Below are 17,483 nucleotides of genomic sequence, written 5' to 3' on the forward strand. Positions count from 1 at the left end.
AGTAGAAAAACAGAAAGGAAAAAAAAATGACCTGATTTCAATTTCTAAATGGGTTTTCAAGGGTTTTTATTATTTCCTACAACCTATCACATATCTACTGCATGTTTTTCATCTTCTCATATGAAAGTTTATTAGATCTTCTACATAGTGGAAATTTAAGCAAAAATTCACTGCCCTGTCCACTGATCTCATTGTGGGACTAACTGCCATCATCCTGAGTGTCCTGTGCATTCCCCAAATCCACAGCTCAATTTTTCTCCAAGTCCAAAACAGTCATGTCCACTCCCCACCATTCTGTAGCTGCCATCCTTCCCTGAATTCACAGTCCCCTTATTCACAGGCAAATGGGATCACCTTTATTCTTTCCATTCCAATGCCTTTGTATATTTGTTTTTCACAAGGACCCCAAAACAGCACAGCCCAAGTACACAGCTTTCTGAAGAGCTCTCTGAAGGGGTGGTTGGGTCTGTGGGTAAAATACAAAATATCCAGGGGCAAACTGGACTCCACATCCTTTAGGCAATCTTTCTGTGAGTATTCTTCTTCACAAATATGCTTTTTCAGGAACTGAAAAGCAAGCTCAAGGTGGTGGGCAACATATGAAGTACAAACATTTTTAAAAGAATGAGGCAGACATAAGTTTTGACAATGAGATGGCCCTCCTCTTAAGAGTCCAACTTTTAAAGTCCTCTGTAATCATTAAAGGAGCTTTCTCTACCTATACAATATGACTTCCCACGTTTCCTTCCAATGAATTATCCCTAACATTATCATAATCATTATATTTAAGGGTTTCAAATACTGGCTGCTTTAATTACTATCTTATCATATATATTACTATGCTGCTAGCATGTAGATCTTCATTTGGAATTAGGATGTGCAGCATGTCAAATGTCCATAACCACTTATTAGTTTTAAAAAAAAAAAGTTCCTTTGTCCAACTTGTAACTTCTAAGAGGAATCTTGAGTACTTTGAAATTCATATGTGACCATTTCTGCTGCTTTATTGAACAAACACTTTAAAAGCTTCACTTTGAAAAGTTTCGTTTACTCCCTGTTAATTAGCTTAATTATTTTTTTCCTTTGAGAATCTAAAGAGCAGCTGGATTATGCAAGCTGCTGCCACTGGAGTGAAAGGATTTGGTTTAGGGCTTTTATAGGGGGTGGAGTGGCGTGTTGTTGTTGTTTTGTTTTTTGTTTTGTTTTTTACTATTCTGACCAGATAATATTTGTTGGCAAAGACTCTCAAAAACTGGCAAGAGCTATAATTTAGACATTTGAACCATTCTCCCTAGCTATATAAGAGTAATCCAACCTTCCAGCACTAAGATGCCCTAACTCTCAAGACTTATACCTTAGGAAACTAAAAAATTTGCTTCTTAGAGTAAACATATGGGTTATGAATTATTAATTATACAGAATAAGGCTCTGGGATCAAAAAATTAAACTAAACCCTAAAACTAATAAATAATATGTTCCATATTTGCATCAGATGAGAGAATATGGAAAATTTAAGTTAGGGTCATGACAGGTAGAATCAGAAAAGCCAAAGCCCACTTTCCAGATTCATGAACAAATACTTAAGTAAAGAAAGCCTACTGCATAATGAGGTCTGTCCTTCTGATTCTAACCCCCAGGGGGGGGAAAAAAAAGAGTTTATAGAATGATAAAGAGATTCTATATAAAAGAAAACTTGCCAGGTAAGTAGGTAGGTAGGTAGGTAAGCAGGTAGGCAGGTAGGTAGATGTGTGTGTGTGAATTTTGTTTTTAGACTTCGACATAATTAATAAGACAACCTTTCAGAGAACTAATTTAATACTTGAAAATTTTTCAGAATTGTATACCTGAAAATCCTTAAAATATCCTCACCAATAAAATTAAATAAACCAACTGGAACATAAATTTTCAATTCAATTAGTAAAACTGGATGACTAAGGCTTGGCAGGTATCAAAGAATTAGTTAATACAATATAAAATGATATAAATCTAAGTTTACTATAAATGACAAAAATAAGTTAATAAATCCAAGCATCACTATTTTCAATTTAAATTGAATGCAAGAACTCTTTTGTAAAAACTCTAACATACTATTTTCCCGCTATACCTACAACTACTTTAAGAGAAGAAAAAAAGACATGAATATATACTGTTTAATGTCTTCTAATAGAAATTTCATGTTAAACATCAGTCCTGAGGTTACTAAGGACCTCAAATCCATCAACAAATTGTGTTTATTACTTACAAATTTTAAAGGAGTCTTTCCTGCTTTGACTGACACACACACACCCCACCATTAATCTCAGGCACAGCAAAACAAACTGAATACCAAACCAACCTATACTGTACATCAGTAAATGTGAGCAACACAATTAAAAATTTTGCACCAGTTATTTCATTTTCTAGCTCAGAGATAGGTTTTATAGGTTAATAATTGTTTTGAGAAACTCAGTACCAACTTGATTATATAAAGAAATAGATATTCTAATTATGATCCACATATTCACCTATATTGAGAACTTTGGGCACATTATTAAAGTCACAAAGAAAAACTAAACTTCTATAAAAGTCATGATCTTTACTGGCGTTCAAAAAAACAAAGAAGTAGCTTTAAAAAAAAAAGTATCACCATTCATCTCAAATATCATCAACTATATGAGACCTCAAGACACACTGGTTTGAAAAAAAAAACATTCTTATAAACAGTTAAGACAGATTAATTTCATCTATTTCCTAGTAGTAAGACTTCCCCCCAAAGTTAGTAAAACAGAGCTATTTAATGTTAGCCTTTTGTCATGAGAAACAATTGCTGCATCACTTTGCAAACATGATAAATTCATTTTATTTGTCAAATAGCTGAATTCCACTCAAGTGCACTTAATACAGTACTAAATTGATTGAAATTAAAGAGATTTCCAATTGGAAATGGGGTTTTCAAAAATACTAATGTTAATTTCAAGTGGTTTCATTGAACATAGAAAGCACATAATTTGTTTCCAGCATCTCAAAAAGATTATATAGTCCTTTAATGTATCAAAATAGAAGTGAGAAAATATACTGCTAAAATCTGGAATCTGAAGTACAGTTTGAAAACTTAAGACAGATTTAATGAGATCAATTCAAACTATGGTTAAAATGCAATGGGACAGCTTAGGAACTGACAAAAGTTTCAAATTAGTCACATCTGCTGAGAAAACAAAAATGCAGGTATTTGCAATGTTTACATTGTGTTGTATTTTTTAGACCCAAACAAATTTTAGGTCCTGAAATCCTAAACATTCAACTTCTGAAAACATTCTTGGTTACAGAAGGGGAATTTAAAAATCCAGCGGAATTATATCGAAAATGAGGTTATTCTTTCTCCTTTTATAAAATTCTTTTGCCCCAAAAAAATTATGCACAGATAAACATTCAAAATTTTCAATCTTTTTTATAAAATGGAAGGATCACTGCTCTTGAAAAATATCCCTCTATCTTCTTGGCTTTCTTCAGTCTTCCTTTTCTTCCAAGAGCTTTGCTACAGATGTGGATCAGCCACAAACACTGATGCTTTCTGCCTGTTCCTATAGCTCGAAGCAGCAACCTCATCAGATACTGACTTGGGCTTTGATATTTACTTCTGGTAGGATTCTCTAACTTTTGCCTGCAGCGCATCACATGTCTTCTTGGCATCACCTAGAAGCATGGCTGTGTTGGGTTTGTAGAAGATTGGATTGTCCACTGCAGCGTAGCCAACACCCAGAGACCTCTTCATGACAATGACCTAAGAAACAAGGGTTAAATGAGAGAGTGTCTTTAACAGACCTGGTTAGGGACTGCTGGACACACAAACAGTGCCCTTCCCTAACTTTACTTTTTGTTGTTATTTTTTATAACTTGTCCACTTCTCTTTTTTATTTATATGCTATATAAAAATGTTATAATTACACATATTTGTAGGGTATTAAGTGAATTTTAATACATGCATACGCTGTATAATGTTTAAGTCAGTCTAAACATATCTATATTCTTCAATGCTACTTATTTTTGGTGAACACAACCAAATTCCTTCCTTCAAGTTTTTTGAAATATATAGTATATTACTGAAAGTTACCAAACTATGCAACAGCATACCAGGTCTTCACTACTAAGTCTTCAGTATAGGGATTTTTTAAATATATCAGGAGTGGTTTTAAATGTATTTTTTTTTTTTTTTTTTTTTTGTCCAAGGAGACGCGGCCACTGCTCCAGAGGTGGTTTGGTGCTGCCTGGCACCAAGTGGCATTAACAAGGCTACCCAGAGCCTGAGAAGGACCCTCCATCCCCCGGGGCTCAGCAAGCCCCAGGTACCCACTTGCTCCATGCTGGCATGCATGGGCGCCATTTACGGTTGACCAACTAAGGCCCCAGAACAATCATGAAATACCAACAGAGCAGAGGCCCTGCAGGAGCCTGTGTCCACCAGGGCCTGGGGTATGAGACGGCCAGGGTCACACACCTGAGGAAGCTGCAGCTGCTTCCAGGTCCTCAGGGCCTTGAAGCGCCTCCTGTCTGCAGCTGCCCTGTCCCCCCAACTCTACTTTCACCCTGTCTTGCAGTCCCCAGGACACACATGGGAGCCAATAGCCACAGCTTGACCAATGTGCAAGGGATGCTTTCCTTCCTCTCACCCCAGGGAATTTCAGCTCCTCACCCCATGCAGGTCAGACCCAGGGGCCAGGTGACCATCCCACTTGGCCCCTCCCCACACTGGTCCCTCCAGGGACTACTCGGCAAGTCTGGAAAGTGACCACCATTTGCCCACATGCCACTGCAGGGACAAAAGCCCAGAAGGTGGCAGGGACTGAAAACTCGACCCCCAGAGCTGCTTAGGGTAGATGTCGGCTCAGGACCCCTCCCCATCCAGGAGAGACCAGGCCTCCCGTCACAGCTGCAAAGGTGGAAAAGGGAGGAAGGAGCCCATTGGAACCTTCTGGACACAGGTGGCTCTAGAAAGGGCAGAGGGGTTGGAGGAGAAGAGAAGAGGCATGGGGTAATTAATGATGGTGGAATGTGATGATCATTACTATCCAAAGTACATGTACAAAGACACAATTGGTGTGAATATACTATGTATACAACCAGAGATAGGAAAAATTGTGCCCTATATATGTAAGAAGAATTGTAATGCATTCTGCTATCATATATAAATTTAAAAATTTACATAATAAAAAAATATATTTTTCTTTTAGTTATAGAAAGATACAATACCTTTATTTTGTTTCTTTATTTTCATGTGGTGCTGGGGATCAAACCCAGTGCCTCATATGTACTAGGCAAGTGCTCTACCCCTGAGCTAAAACCCTAGCCCCTTTAACTGCATTTTTACTTATATCAATGTTGATTTTTAATGTGTGACCATATTCATAAATTCCTACTACAAATCCTAAAATAAATGAGGTTGAGTGGGGAAATGATATTCTATTAAAGAATATCAGAGGGCTGGGGTTGTGGCTCAGCAATAAAGGCTCGCCTGTCACGTCCAAGACCCTGGGTTCGATCCTCAGCACTACATAAAAATAAATAAATAAGATAACTGTTTAAAAAAAATGTCAGACAGTTCTGGGACAAAAATCTCAAAAAACAATCCAGCTTCTCTCAAGGACAGAACTAATCACTAACAGAATGCTCCTACAAAGCACAATAAAAGGGGTAAGTCAATCCGTATTGATTACTATAGACATTTCTAATGACATGTGTTATGGATACTGTCCTGATGAATGTCTAGTCAGTTATTAATGAAATGTGAACAGTGAAAATATATTCATGCACGGCATGAATAGTGAAGTAATGCATTCTGCAAATTCAAATATCAATTACTGAGGCACTAATATTTTATATGAACATGAACAAGTGTATTTTGTATCCCACACTAATCTCAAATACTGTTTTAAGCTCATATATTTACAAAAAAATGAAACAAAATTAAAAGAAAAATGTGCATTATGCTATATATATTAAAATGCAGATGTGATTCAGGAGTAATAAAGAGGTATACCCTCTGCTGGGACAGAAGAAAATTTATAAGCCTTTAAGTTCTCCAAAATCGAGCAACTAGCTTTTTTCAAAATAATGTGCATGTGCAGAGCTTGCTTCCTTATGCCATGTTATTGTTTGGATTTCTAAATCACCTTTCTGCTAGACACTCCATAACAACATACAAATTCCCTTTCAAAAAAATTAAATTAAAAAAATGTGCTTGTCTTGGTATATGAAGGCGATGATGCTGACTCACTGTCCCAGAGGGAAACCATCTGCTTCACTGGACTCCATCTGGAACCTGGCCAGACTCATTCCAAAAGCTCACAGCTCTTTTTTCAGCTGTGGTTACGGATTTTGTTAGTCCATCCACATAATCTCATCTGGTTCTACTCATGATGAAGCTTTCTCTCAGGTTCTCTGGTGGCCAGAGCATAGACAGAAGCTGGATACACAGAACCAGGCTATAAACACATACTTAATTCTGGGCCTCCTAAAAGGCATCATTATTTCTCATCAAGTGACTAAAGAAAGTTCTATGTGCATATTTTAAGTGACCTTTGATCATCAGAATGAAATACAAGTCTGAAACTTTACCTGCTTTGATTTCCAGACCTCAAGGACTGGCATGCCTGCAATAATAGAGTTGGGATCTTCCTGAGCTGCTGAATTAACAGTGTCATTAGCTCCAATTACAAGGACCAAATCAGTGTCTATGTGAAAAGAGAAAAAACAAAAAATATAAAAACCAAAGGAGGTCAGGCAAATTATAGTGATCTGACTTCATAATAACAATAGCAAAAGCTAGTATTTTTAGGAGGCTCACTTGTGCTAGGCACTACACAAATGGCTTTATCAGAGAGATTAGCCAACTGAGACAATGTCATACAGCTAAAAAGTAGTAGTAGGTTCTGCATTGAACCTTGCCTATTGACTACAGCCTGTTTTATTATACTTACCCATATCCAATGGATTTACCTAGTCTGACTTTATAATTTTTTTGAGAGAGACAGAGAGAGAGAGATTTTTTTAATATTTATTTTTTAGTTTTCGGTGGACACAACATCTTTATTTTATTTTTATGTGGTGCTGAGGATCAAAACCAGCGCCCCGCGCATGCCAGGCAAGAGCTCTACCGCTTGAGCCACATCCCCAGCCCACTTTATAATTTTTTTTTCATCCCAAAAGGATCTTGCTAGTAATAAGATTTTATAAGATCTGCATCCATTTTCAACTTTTAAAATGACCAATTAAGATGCAATCTACTGTCTGAAAGACAATGGTCTAAAAGTCTGTACTATATAAAGCTGTGTCCATAATTCCTGGAACTGGCTGGCTTTACATATAATTTAGCAACAGGGAAATTTTAAAAGGGGCATAAAATTAAAGTGGACTGAATTCTCTCTTTAGACTATATCTTATGATGTTGCCAAAAATGCCATGTGCATCTAGATGTACATACAATTTCATTATTATTTTTTTTCAAATAACAGCTTTGTTTTGTTTTTTTTAAGTTTACAGTGGATACTTGCCAGAAAGAACTGGTCTAATTTTAACAAACATGATCCTGGGTCAAATATCATCACCATTCAACATCTACCAATGACAGCTATGAAGTATAGCACCTTATCTCATGAAGTCCTAATACTTCAAAAAAAAGAAGACTACTTCACTGATCATGAATTGGTTCAATTGAAAACTAGTATAACCTCAGATACTGGAAAGAATCAGACACTAAATCATTAACAGAAGCACTTCTGTAACGGAGGAGCCTATAGCTAGCTAGTTCAAGGCCATAGCTACTGAGTCAGGACCTGGATTCAAAAGACAGGTCTGCCCAGACCTCAGATTCACCTGTGTACTACACCTCAGGATTTGCACCCACCTTCAGCTCTTCACAGAGGAACAAAATTAAACCATGCTGCTTACAAATCTTTTGTGCCTTATTCAATACTTTAATTTTGACTGCCTATCTGCTCTGTGGAGATTATGCTTAATCAACTAGGCAGTCTTCAGTGATTTCACAACTGATTTTCTAAGCCTGACATCATTTTATTCACACTTTGAATATTTAAACATCCTTACCATCCCTGTCACTTACCTGGGAAATCATGGTTGATCTCATCCATTTCCAACACAATATCATATGGCACCCCAGCCTCAGCCAGCAGCACATTAAGCTGGCCAGGCATTCGGCCTGCAACTGGGTGAATTCCAAACCTAGACAAGAAACAAATGAACAGCTGGCCTTACTTGATAGGCCAAAATGTACAGAGACCAGTATCACCTCCAAATCTGTACACTTTGTTCTTGGCACCTCTGCTTTCTCCTGGTACTATCTGATCTCTTCAAGCAAAAGTAGAATTTGTTCAGATAGATGGTCAATCTACAAAACTGACGTTAAAGATTCATGGTCATAGTATACACAAACTATAACTTCCCTCATAAAACTAAGGGTGTAACTGGAATCTGACTCCTTCATATATGTTTTAAGTGCAATGAACCTCAAACAATATTAATAAATAATATCCTGTCACATTTAAAAACATTATGTTCTCTTATGATACTTTCAGATAAATCCTGAATCTTTTTGGGATTGAAGCCAGGGGTATTCTACCACTGAGCAACATCCCCAGTCTTTTTATTTTGAGATAGTCTCCCTAAGTTGCCCAGGCTGACCATAAACTTTCAATCCTCTTGTCTCAGTCTCTGAAGTAGTGGGATGACAGGCATGCACCACTACACCCTGCAATAAATCCTAAATCTTTAAAAACATATTAAGCCAACCTGGAATTAAATTTTTCCAATGAAAAATCAACATTATTCCATCAAAAACTGACTCCACATTCAACTTTAACCCTTAAGCTCAAAGGTAGGAAAATAAAATATTGCACATAAAGGTCCACAATCCTTCAGAGAATAGTATAGAGCATTACTCTGTATCACAGAGGAAATATGATAGTAATACAATGGAATGTTTAACAGACGAGGCTGATTCATAGTGGGGTAGTCAGGGGGAGCATGGGAGGAATAGATGAACTCTAGATAGAGCAGAGGGGTGGGAGGGGAAGAGAGGGGGCATGGGGTTAGAAATGATGGTGAAATGTGATGGACATCATTATCCAAAGTATATGTATGAAAGCACGAATTGGTGTAAATATACTTTGTATACAATCAGAGATATGAAAAATTGTGTTCTATATATATAATATGAATTGTAATGCATTCCACTGTCATATATAAAAAATTAATTAAAAAATTTTTAAAGACAATGAATAATACACAATCAGATCTCCACATTTAAGGCAAAGGAAATAAGAACATCAAGCAATTTCTTTCAACCACAGATATAATGGGATTTTTAAAAGTTTCTTAATTTAACCTTTACCCTGTCAGCACAGGGCATGGTGCCTGGCACATAGGAAGGACTCCATAAAAATCAAATGAATTATCTTTTCACCAAGATGATGCTGAAAGTGAAAGAGGAAGTTCACATCCATCCCAAAGCCAAAACCAAAGCAAAGTCTCTGAAGGCCAAGAAGTTAGTGTTGAAAGGTGTCCACAGCCAGAAGAAAAGCAGATTCACATGTCACCCACTTCTGGCATCCCAAGACACTGAGGCTCCAGAGGCAGCTCAAATACCCTTGGGAAAACACCCATAGGAAAAACAAGCTTGACCACTACCCCTTCATCAAGATCCCCCTGACCACTGAGTGGACCATGAAGAAGACAGAAGACAACAACACATTCATGCTGATTGTAGATGTCCAGGTCAGCAAGCACCAGGACAAAAAGGCTATGAAGAAGCTCTATGACATTGATGGAGCCAAAGTGAATGGGCCTCATGGAGAGAAGACGGCATATGTTTGACTGGTTATGATGATTATGATGCTTTGGACATTGCTAACAAAATTAGAATGATCTAAACAGAGTCCAGTTGGCTAACTCTAAGTATACATGTTTTTCAACATTAAAGAAGTGAATGAATGATTAAATTCAATGAATAAACACATTTTATAGTATTACTTAGTTGGGATCCATCCAACTCAACTTAAATACAATGATTAGAAATGTATTCCCTTTGGTGACTAGAAACTCCCTTCTAAGGTCTATTCCAATACTAGACTATACGAATATGTGTGTGTGTGTATGTGTATGTGTGTATATTCATTCATACATAGGTATTCATTTATATTAAACCAAAGAAAAATAAATTATGTGTATGTGTGCACATAAACATATTAAGCCAAAGAGAAACTCTGTCTCATTTTTTTCCATCTGGAACTATAATGAATCTATTCCCACCTTTACATGAAGATTCCTTCAACTGTCTTCGGAAGCCAAATAAGCACAACAGCCTCAGTTCTTTCAACAGCTCAATGAATAACAGGCTATCTGAGTCGCCTGTTTGACATTGTCGATGTCTACCTGAAACTTCTGAACACCAAAGTACATATAATATGCTGGACATAATCTAGATGCATCAAGGTACAACAAGAAAATCACATCCAAAAATCTTCCATTGGTGAAGCCTAAGTCTTCATTATCATTTATGGCTACCACAATACATTGCTGGTTCACACAAAACTTATGGTCATTTAAGATCCTCTGTCATTTTTCACACAAACTTCTACCAAACCAGGCCTTCCTGCTCTTAAAACAGGGGTGGCCTGTTGGAAAGAAATTAAATAGCATGGGTACTGACTCATTCCCAAAAATAAAACCTAAAAAGAGCTAGAAGATGGCCACTTATTTTGTGCAGATAAATAACAAATGGTTTTCCACATCTTAAAAATCAGTGACAACGAGTTTGAATTATTGGGGAATTTGTAATTGATGGGAAATAGACATCAAGACATGCCCTCTTGAATGCAAACTTCCAAGAAGTTTTTCGCTGATGGCGTCTTCAAAGCTGAATTAAATGAGTTTCTCACTCTAGAGCTGGCTGAAGATGGCTACTCTGGAGTTGAGGTCCAAGTTATACCAACCAGGACAGAAATCATTAATTTAGCCACCAAGACACACAGAATGTTCTTAGAAGGGGTGGCAGAACCAGGAATTGACTACAGTAGTTCAGAAAAAATTTGGCTTCCCTGAGGGCATGTAGAGATTTATGCTGAAAAGGTGGCCACAAGAGGTCTGTGTGCCATTGCCCAGACAGAATCACTGTAATACAAACTCCTAGGAGGGCTTGCTGTATGGAGGGCCTGCTATGGTGTGCTGCCATTCATCATGGAGAGTGGGGCCAAGGGCTATGGGGCTATGAAGCCACAGTGTCTGGGAAACTCCAAGGACAGAGAGCTAAATCCATGAAGTTCATGGATGGGCTGATGATCTACAGTGGGGATCCTGTTACCTACTACGTTGACACTGCTGTGCATCATGTGCTGCTCAGACAGGGTGTGCTGGGCATCAAAGTAAAAATCATGCTGCCTGGGGACTCAAGAGGTAAGATTGTCCCTAAGAAGCCTCTGCTTGACCATATGAGCATCATGGAACCCAAAGATTAGATGCTGTCCATCACCCCCATATCAGAACAGAAGGGTAGGAAGCCAGAGCCACTGCCATGCCCCAGCTAGTCCCTACTGCATAACAGGGTCTCCTTGGCAGCTACATCTGGAATATGGATGTTGCTCTTTAAAGACATTTAATAAAATCTTGTACAAAGACATAAGGCCTGACTAGACTTTCTGTCCAGTATTCAAGCTAAGTTATGTTGGCCTGTAGAACATTACTTATGCTTTTGGTTTAAGCCATATTTGCAGTATTTGCAAGAGCCAAGACTGGAGGAACCAAGCAGAGCTAACCAGAAAAATATCCTGTGAGACTGTGAAGACTGGACGCTGGCAAGACAGCACCTGGATTAATTATCCTAAAGTTCAAGATTATACGTTTAGAAGAAGAATTTGGTTTGGATGGTGGGGACTGAACCTAGGCCTTACATATACTAGGCATGCACTCCACCACTGAGCTGTGGGAGTCAAAATTGTTTTTTTCTGATGTTTAAGGAAATCCATATTGTAAATAGAAAGTAAATGCAAATACACAGTTTTTTCATATTAAAAAAAAAGACATTCCCTCTTATCAAACTCCTATCTATATAATTTTCTACCTGTGATCACTGAATGTTCCAAAATTAGCAATTTATGTTTTAAGAAAAATGGAAACTAGTGCTATAATGAAATGAAACAATTATCTCTAGGCAGAGGTATAATAAGTAATCACTTTTTTGTTCTCCTTTTATATGTTTTTTTCAAATATTGTACGAGGATGTATAGTTTTTTTTCTTTTTGCAGTACTAGAGATCGCATCCAGAGACATGTTACACTAACACTCTGAGCCACATCAACAACCCAAAGTTGTGTAGTTTTTATAGTAGGAAAAAAAACAACTTATCATTTGAAATAAATTAACACTTGACACTTTTATATTATGATACAGTTTATAACGTGATTTCTCACATATTATTTTATCCCATCTCTAATAATCTTTGACAATCTCCATCTAGAATTGGAATTTAGGCATATGACTCAAACTCAGTTAAATAAACTGGCTTTGGAGCTGTGTTCCCTTGTGTCCAAAAAGAGAAAAAAGAATGTAAATGAAAAAGATTACTGGCATATGCTTTATAATAATAGCTAATACTTTTTAAAATGTGCTATATGGCTATATGACCATTTTTAGTAAATAGTGAAGATGGGATTCAAAGTTAGGGGTGTTTGTTTGTTTAATTGATATGTAACAGTTCACGTTTATGAGTACAGTACAAACTTGGGTCTTTCAGTATCAAGGGTCTGAACTCTTTACTACTATAAAATTATAGTCAGCACAATCCTTCAATTTAAGAGATACTTTTGTTAATAGTTCAGATTAACTACTGTGTTACTAGGCAAGCTACTTTATCTCAATTTTCCTGAAGAATATTAAATAGCTATTACTATGAGTCCACATCATGCCAAAGGCTATGGAACTCTTTTTAGACAAGATTTGAGAAAGGCGAATTTATGTGTGCTGGAATGGGTTAAATAATGTTACGGGAAGGGTTTTCTGTTTCAATACAATGTTTAATGTTTTTTGAAAACAACAGTGCTCCATAGTTTCAATAATTCTACAAGCTATACAATTTTAAAAATCATTAAATATTTGAATAGATGAATATTCTTAAAAGAAAAATGCCTCTTCATCTGACCCTTTCCGTTACAAAGCAAAACGTTTACAAGCATCCCTTAAACTCTGAGGAATTTAATTCCAAAAAAATACATGGATGGTCCAATAGTGTTTCTACTCACAATATATCTAATACCAAATGTGTGGGCTTTCTGCATACCAAAAACCAATTTTCTACTCCTCAGACATAAGCTGGATGTCCTATCATCTAATTCAATTGTGACACTAACTATTTAAAGTGAGTATTAGACTCCACACTTTTGTGTCCATCTCACAAGACTGCTGCCACTTCAAGTGCCCATCATAAGTCCAGCTTTCTCCTATACTTCTGACCAATCAGACTCTCCCTAGTTTTGATAATTTGCTAGAGCTCACAAAAGTCATCTAACTCTTATGTTTACCAAATTATTATACAGGACATAAGTTGGGAATATACATAAGCAAATGGAATTCTGACCACTAAGCCAACATTGCAGAAGATACTTAAAGAAATCCTCCACAGAGAAGAAAATAAAAATAACCAAGAAAGCATAGGAAAGAATAAATCTTGTTTTAAAAAAAATAGATAAGCAAATGAGAATTAGCAGTGATCTAACATTAGGAAAAAACAAAATGATAGGAAAGTAATACATGCCTCTGTATAACAACATTGAATATAAATGGTCTTTATTCTCCAATTAAAAGACACAGAGTGGCACACTGAATTTTAAAAAACAGGACCAAACTGTATATTGCCTCCAAGAAACACACCTCACAGACAAAGACATTCACAGACTGAAAGAATGGAAAATGAGATTCCATGCAAACAGAATCTGAAAATAAGCAGGAGTGACAACTCTCAAAGTTGACTCCTAACAAAATAAGAGACAAAGAAGGTCATTCTGTGCTGGTAAAGGGAACATACAATAAGAACATATAACACTTATAAATATTTATGCCCTGAATGTGCATAAATGTTCCTTGAATATGCAACCAATTTCATAAAACAAACTTTGCTCAATATAAAGTGATTTCTAGGCTCCAATACAATAGTTGTGGGGATTTCAACACATCACTCTCACAGCAGACAGGTCATCCAGATAGAAACTGACAAAGGCACAAAAGACACAAACTATATCATAGATCAAATGTACTCTAAAGACATCTACAGATTATTTTATCCAAAACCAGCTAGATATACTCTTTTCAACTGCTCATGTAACTTTCTCAAAAATTAGAAAAATATATTAGTCTTAGCAAATCTAAATAAACTAAAATAATCTCTTGTATCCTTTTGCATCAAAATAGAATGAAATTAGAAATCAACAGCAAGAAAAACTACAGAAACTAATCAAATACATGGAGATAAAACAATACACTTTTGAATGACGAATGGGTCACTGAAGAAATTGGCAGGGAGTGGGGTGAGTTAAAACATTCTTAAAATCAAATGAAAATGGAAAGCTGGCATACCAAAATCTGTGAGAGACAGCTAAGGTAGTTCTAAGAGGGAAGTTTATAGCTATAAACACATACAAGGGAGAGAGAAAGAGACATATCTCAAGACAACCCAATGATGCATCCAAAGGTCATAGAAAAACAACAAACCAATTCCAAAACTAGTAGAAGGGGGAAAAAAATAAAGGTAAGAGTTGCAATCAATGAAATAGGAATGAAGAGAATACTACAAAGGATTAATGAATCAATGAGTTGGTTCTTTGAAAAAATAAAGAGGACTGGCAAATCCTTAGCCAAACTAACCAAAAGAAAAAAAGAAAAGACTCAAATTAATAAAATAAGAGATGAAAATGACACTATTAGAAAAGATACCACTGAAATCCAGGAATAATTAGAAATTATTTTGAAAACTTATGTTCCAATAATTTGGAAAATATAGAAGAAATTATGAATTTCTAGACACATATAACCTACCAATACTGGATTAAGAGGATGTAGAAAACCTGGGGTTGTGGCTCAGTGGTTGAGTGCTCGCCTAGCATGTGTGAGGCACTGGGTTTGATCCTCAGCACCACAGAAAAATAAATTAAAATAAAGTCCATCAACAACTTAAAAAAATAAAATTTAAAAAAAACCTAAACCAACCAGTAACAAGCAATTTGGAATGAAGAAGTAATAAAAGGCTTTCCCACAAAGAAAAGCCCAAAACTAGACATATTCAAAGCTATACAATATCAGATCTTTAAAAAAACTAATATTAATGATCCCCAAATTATTCTATGAAATATGAAGAAAGGAAACATATCCAAACTCATTCTATGAAGCTAATATCACCCTGAAACCAAAATTGAATAAGGATACTTCAAGGAAAGAAAACAACATATCAATATCCTTGATGAACTTAGATACAAAAATCCTTAATAAAATATTAGCATATTGAATTCAACAACATATTAAAAATATCAGACACTATAATCAAATTGGTTTCATTCCAGAGATGCAAAGATGGTTCAACATGCATAAATCAATAAAAATAATGCACACACAAATAAAACGATGAACCCTTATCATGTAATCATCTCAATAGATGTAGAAAAGGTCTTTGACAAAAATACAATACCCCTTCATGATAAAAACTGTGAAGAAATTAGGGATAGGTTAACTTAACATCATAAAGCCTATATGTGACAGACCCAAAGCCAACATAATACTGAATGAGGAAAAACTGAAAGCAATCACTCAAAAATCAAGAATGAGACAATGATATCTACTGTCATCACTCCTAATTAATATAATATTTGAAACTGTAGCCAGCATATTTAAGCAAGAGAAAGTAATAAAAGAAATTCAAATAGGAAAGAAAGAAATCAAATTATCCCTATTTGCAAATGATATGAGCCTACTATATAGAAGACTCCAAATGTTCCATCAGAAGAATTCTAAGGCTGATAAACAAATTCAGCAATGTAGGATACAAAACCAACACACAAAAATCAATAGTTTTTCTACATGCCAATAATAAGTCCACTGAGAAAGAAATCAGGAAAAAGAATTCCATTCACAATTGCTTTAGAAAAATACCTACAACTAACCTAATAACGTAGCTTAAAAACTTCCACAATGAAAATTATGAAACAGAAAATAAATTGAAGAAGACACTAAAAAGTGGGAAGACCTCCCATGTTCATAGATAGGCATAATTAACATTAAGATGGCCATATTACCAATGTGATGTACAAATTCAGTGGAATCTCCATCAAAATACAAGTATTATTCTTCAGAGAACCAGGAAAAAACATCCTAAATTTAATGTGAAAGACTCAGATAGCCAAAGCAATCCTGAGCATAAAGAGAAAAAGCCAGAGGCATCACAATACCCGATTTCAAATTATACTACAGAACCATAGTAATAAAAACATCACAGTACTGGTATAAAAACAGATAAAAAGACCAATGGAAAGAAGTATAAGACACAGAGACAACCCCACATAGTTAGAGTCACCTGATTTTTGACAAAGATCCCAAAAAGATATATTGAAGAAAAGACAACCTCTTTAACAAATAGTGCTGGGAAAACTGGCTATATATGAAGAAGAATGAAACCAGATCCCTGATCACTGCATAAAAATCAACTTATATGGATAAAAGATCTAGGCCTAGGACCAGAAACACAGGCATAAGCCACTACTACCTGAATAGGATTCCTATAACTCAGGAAATAATAGAAATAATTAATAAATGGAATACCATTAAATTAAAGACCTATACAGAAAAAAAAGAAGAAGAAGAATCTTTGCTAGCTCCCCTTTGGGCAGAATTAATTATAAAGTATTCAAAAATCTCATAACCAAACAAAAAATATTAACCCATTTAATAAATGGGCAAACAAACTGAACAGACACTTCTTAAAAGTACAAATAACCAAACAAAATGGAGAAATGTTCAACAACTTTAGCCATCAGGGAAAATGCAAATCTCACTCCAGAAAGAAAAGCTATCCTTAGGAATAAATTTAACAACAAATGCTGGCAAAGATGTGGGGAAAATATAAATTAGCACAGCCACTATGGAAATCAATATGGAGATTCCACAAAAAAAAAAAAACTAAAATTAGATCTATTCTATGACCCAGTTATACTACTCCTCCATATTTATGCAAAGGAATTAAAGTCAGCATACTTTGGAGATATATGCATATCCATGTTTATTGCAGCACAGTTCACAATAGCCACATTATGGAATCAGCCTAGGTGTCTGTCAACAGATGAATGGATAAATGGAATTTTATTCTGGCACAAAGAAAAACAAATTAGGTCATTTGCAGAAAAATGGATGGAACTGGAGAGCATCATTCTAAGCAAAATAAGTCAGACTCAAAAAGATAA

The 17,483-nt window shown here is 35.8% G+C and overlaps 1 protein-coding gene and 1 pseudogene across 4 annotated transcripts in view; one reads left to right on the plus strand and one right to left on the minus strand.

Moving 5' to 3' along the window:
- Window positions 1-2,815: 2,815 nt before the first annotated feature.
- The window catches only part of Nnt (nicotinamide nucleotide transhydrogenase), a 93,205-nt gene continuing 78,537 nt past the window's right edge, over window positions 2,816-17,483 (minus strand). For all 4 annotated transcript variants that reach the window (XM_013356094.4, XM_005319656.5, XM_013356093.4 and 1 more), the window contains 3 exons: window positions 8,096-8,214; window positions 6,592-6,707; window positions 2,816-3,760 (listed from right to left, as the gene is read on the minus strand). In XM_013356094.4, coding sequence (XP_013211548.2) covers window positions 3,611-3,760; window positions 6,592-6,707; window positions 8,096-8,214 — 385 coding nt within the window. In that variant the 3' untranslated portion in view covers window positions 2,816-3,610. The remainder of the gene's footprint in view (window positions 3,761-6,591; window positions 6,708-8,095; window positions 8,215-17,483) is intronic.
- LOC144366053 (small ribosomal subunit protein uS3 pseudogene) lies at window positions 10,864-11,587 on the plus strand (annotated as a pseudogene).

Source organism: Ictidomys tridecemlineatus, chromosome 1 (assembly GCF_052094955.1).
Source record: "Ictidomys tridecemlineatus isolate mIctTri1 chromosome 1, mIctTri1.hap1, whole genome shotgun sequence".
In the NCBI taxonomy this organism is placed as follows: domain Eukaryota; kingdom Metazoa; phylum Chordata; class Mammalia; order Rodentia; family Sciuridae; genus Ictidomys; species Ictidomys tridecemlineatus.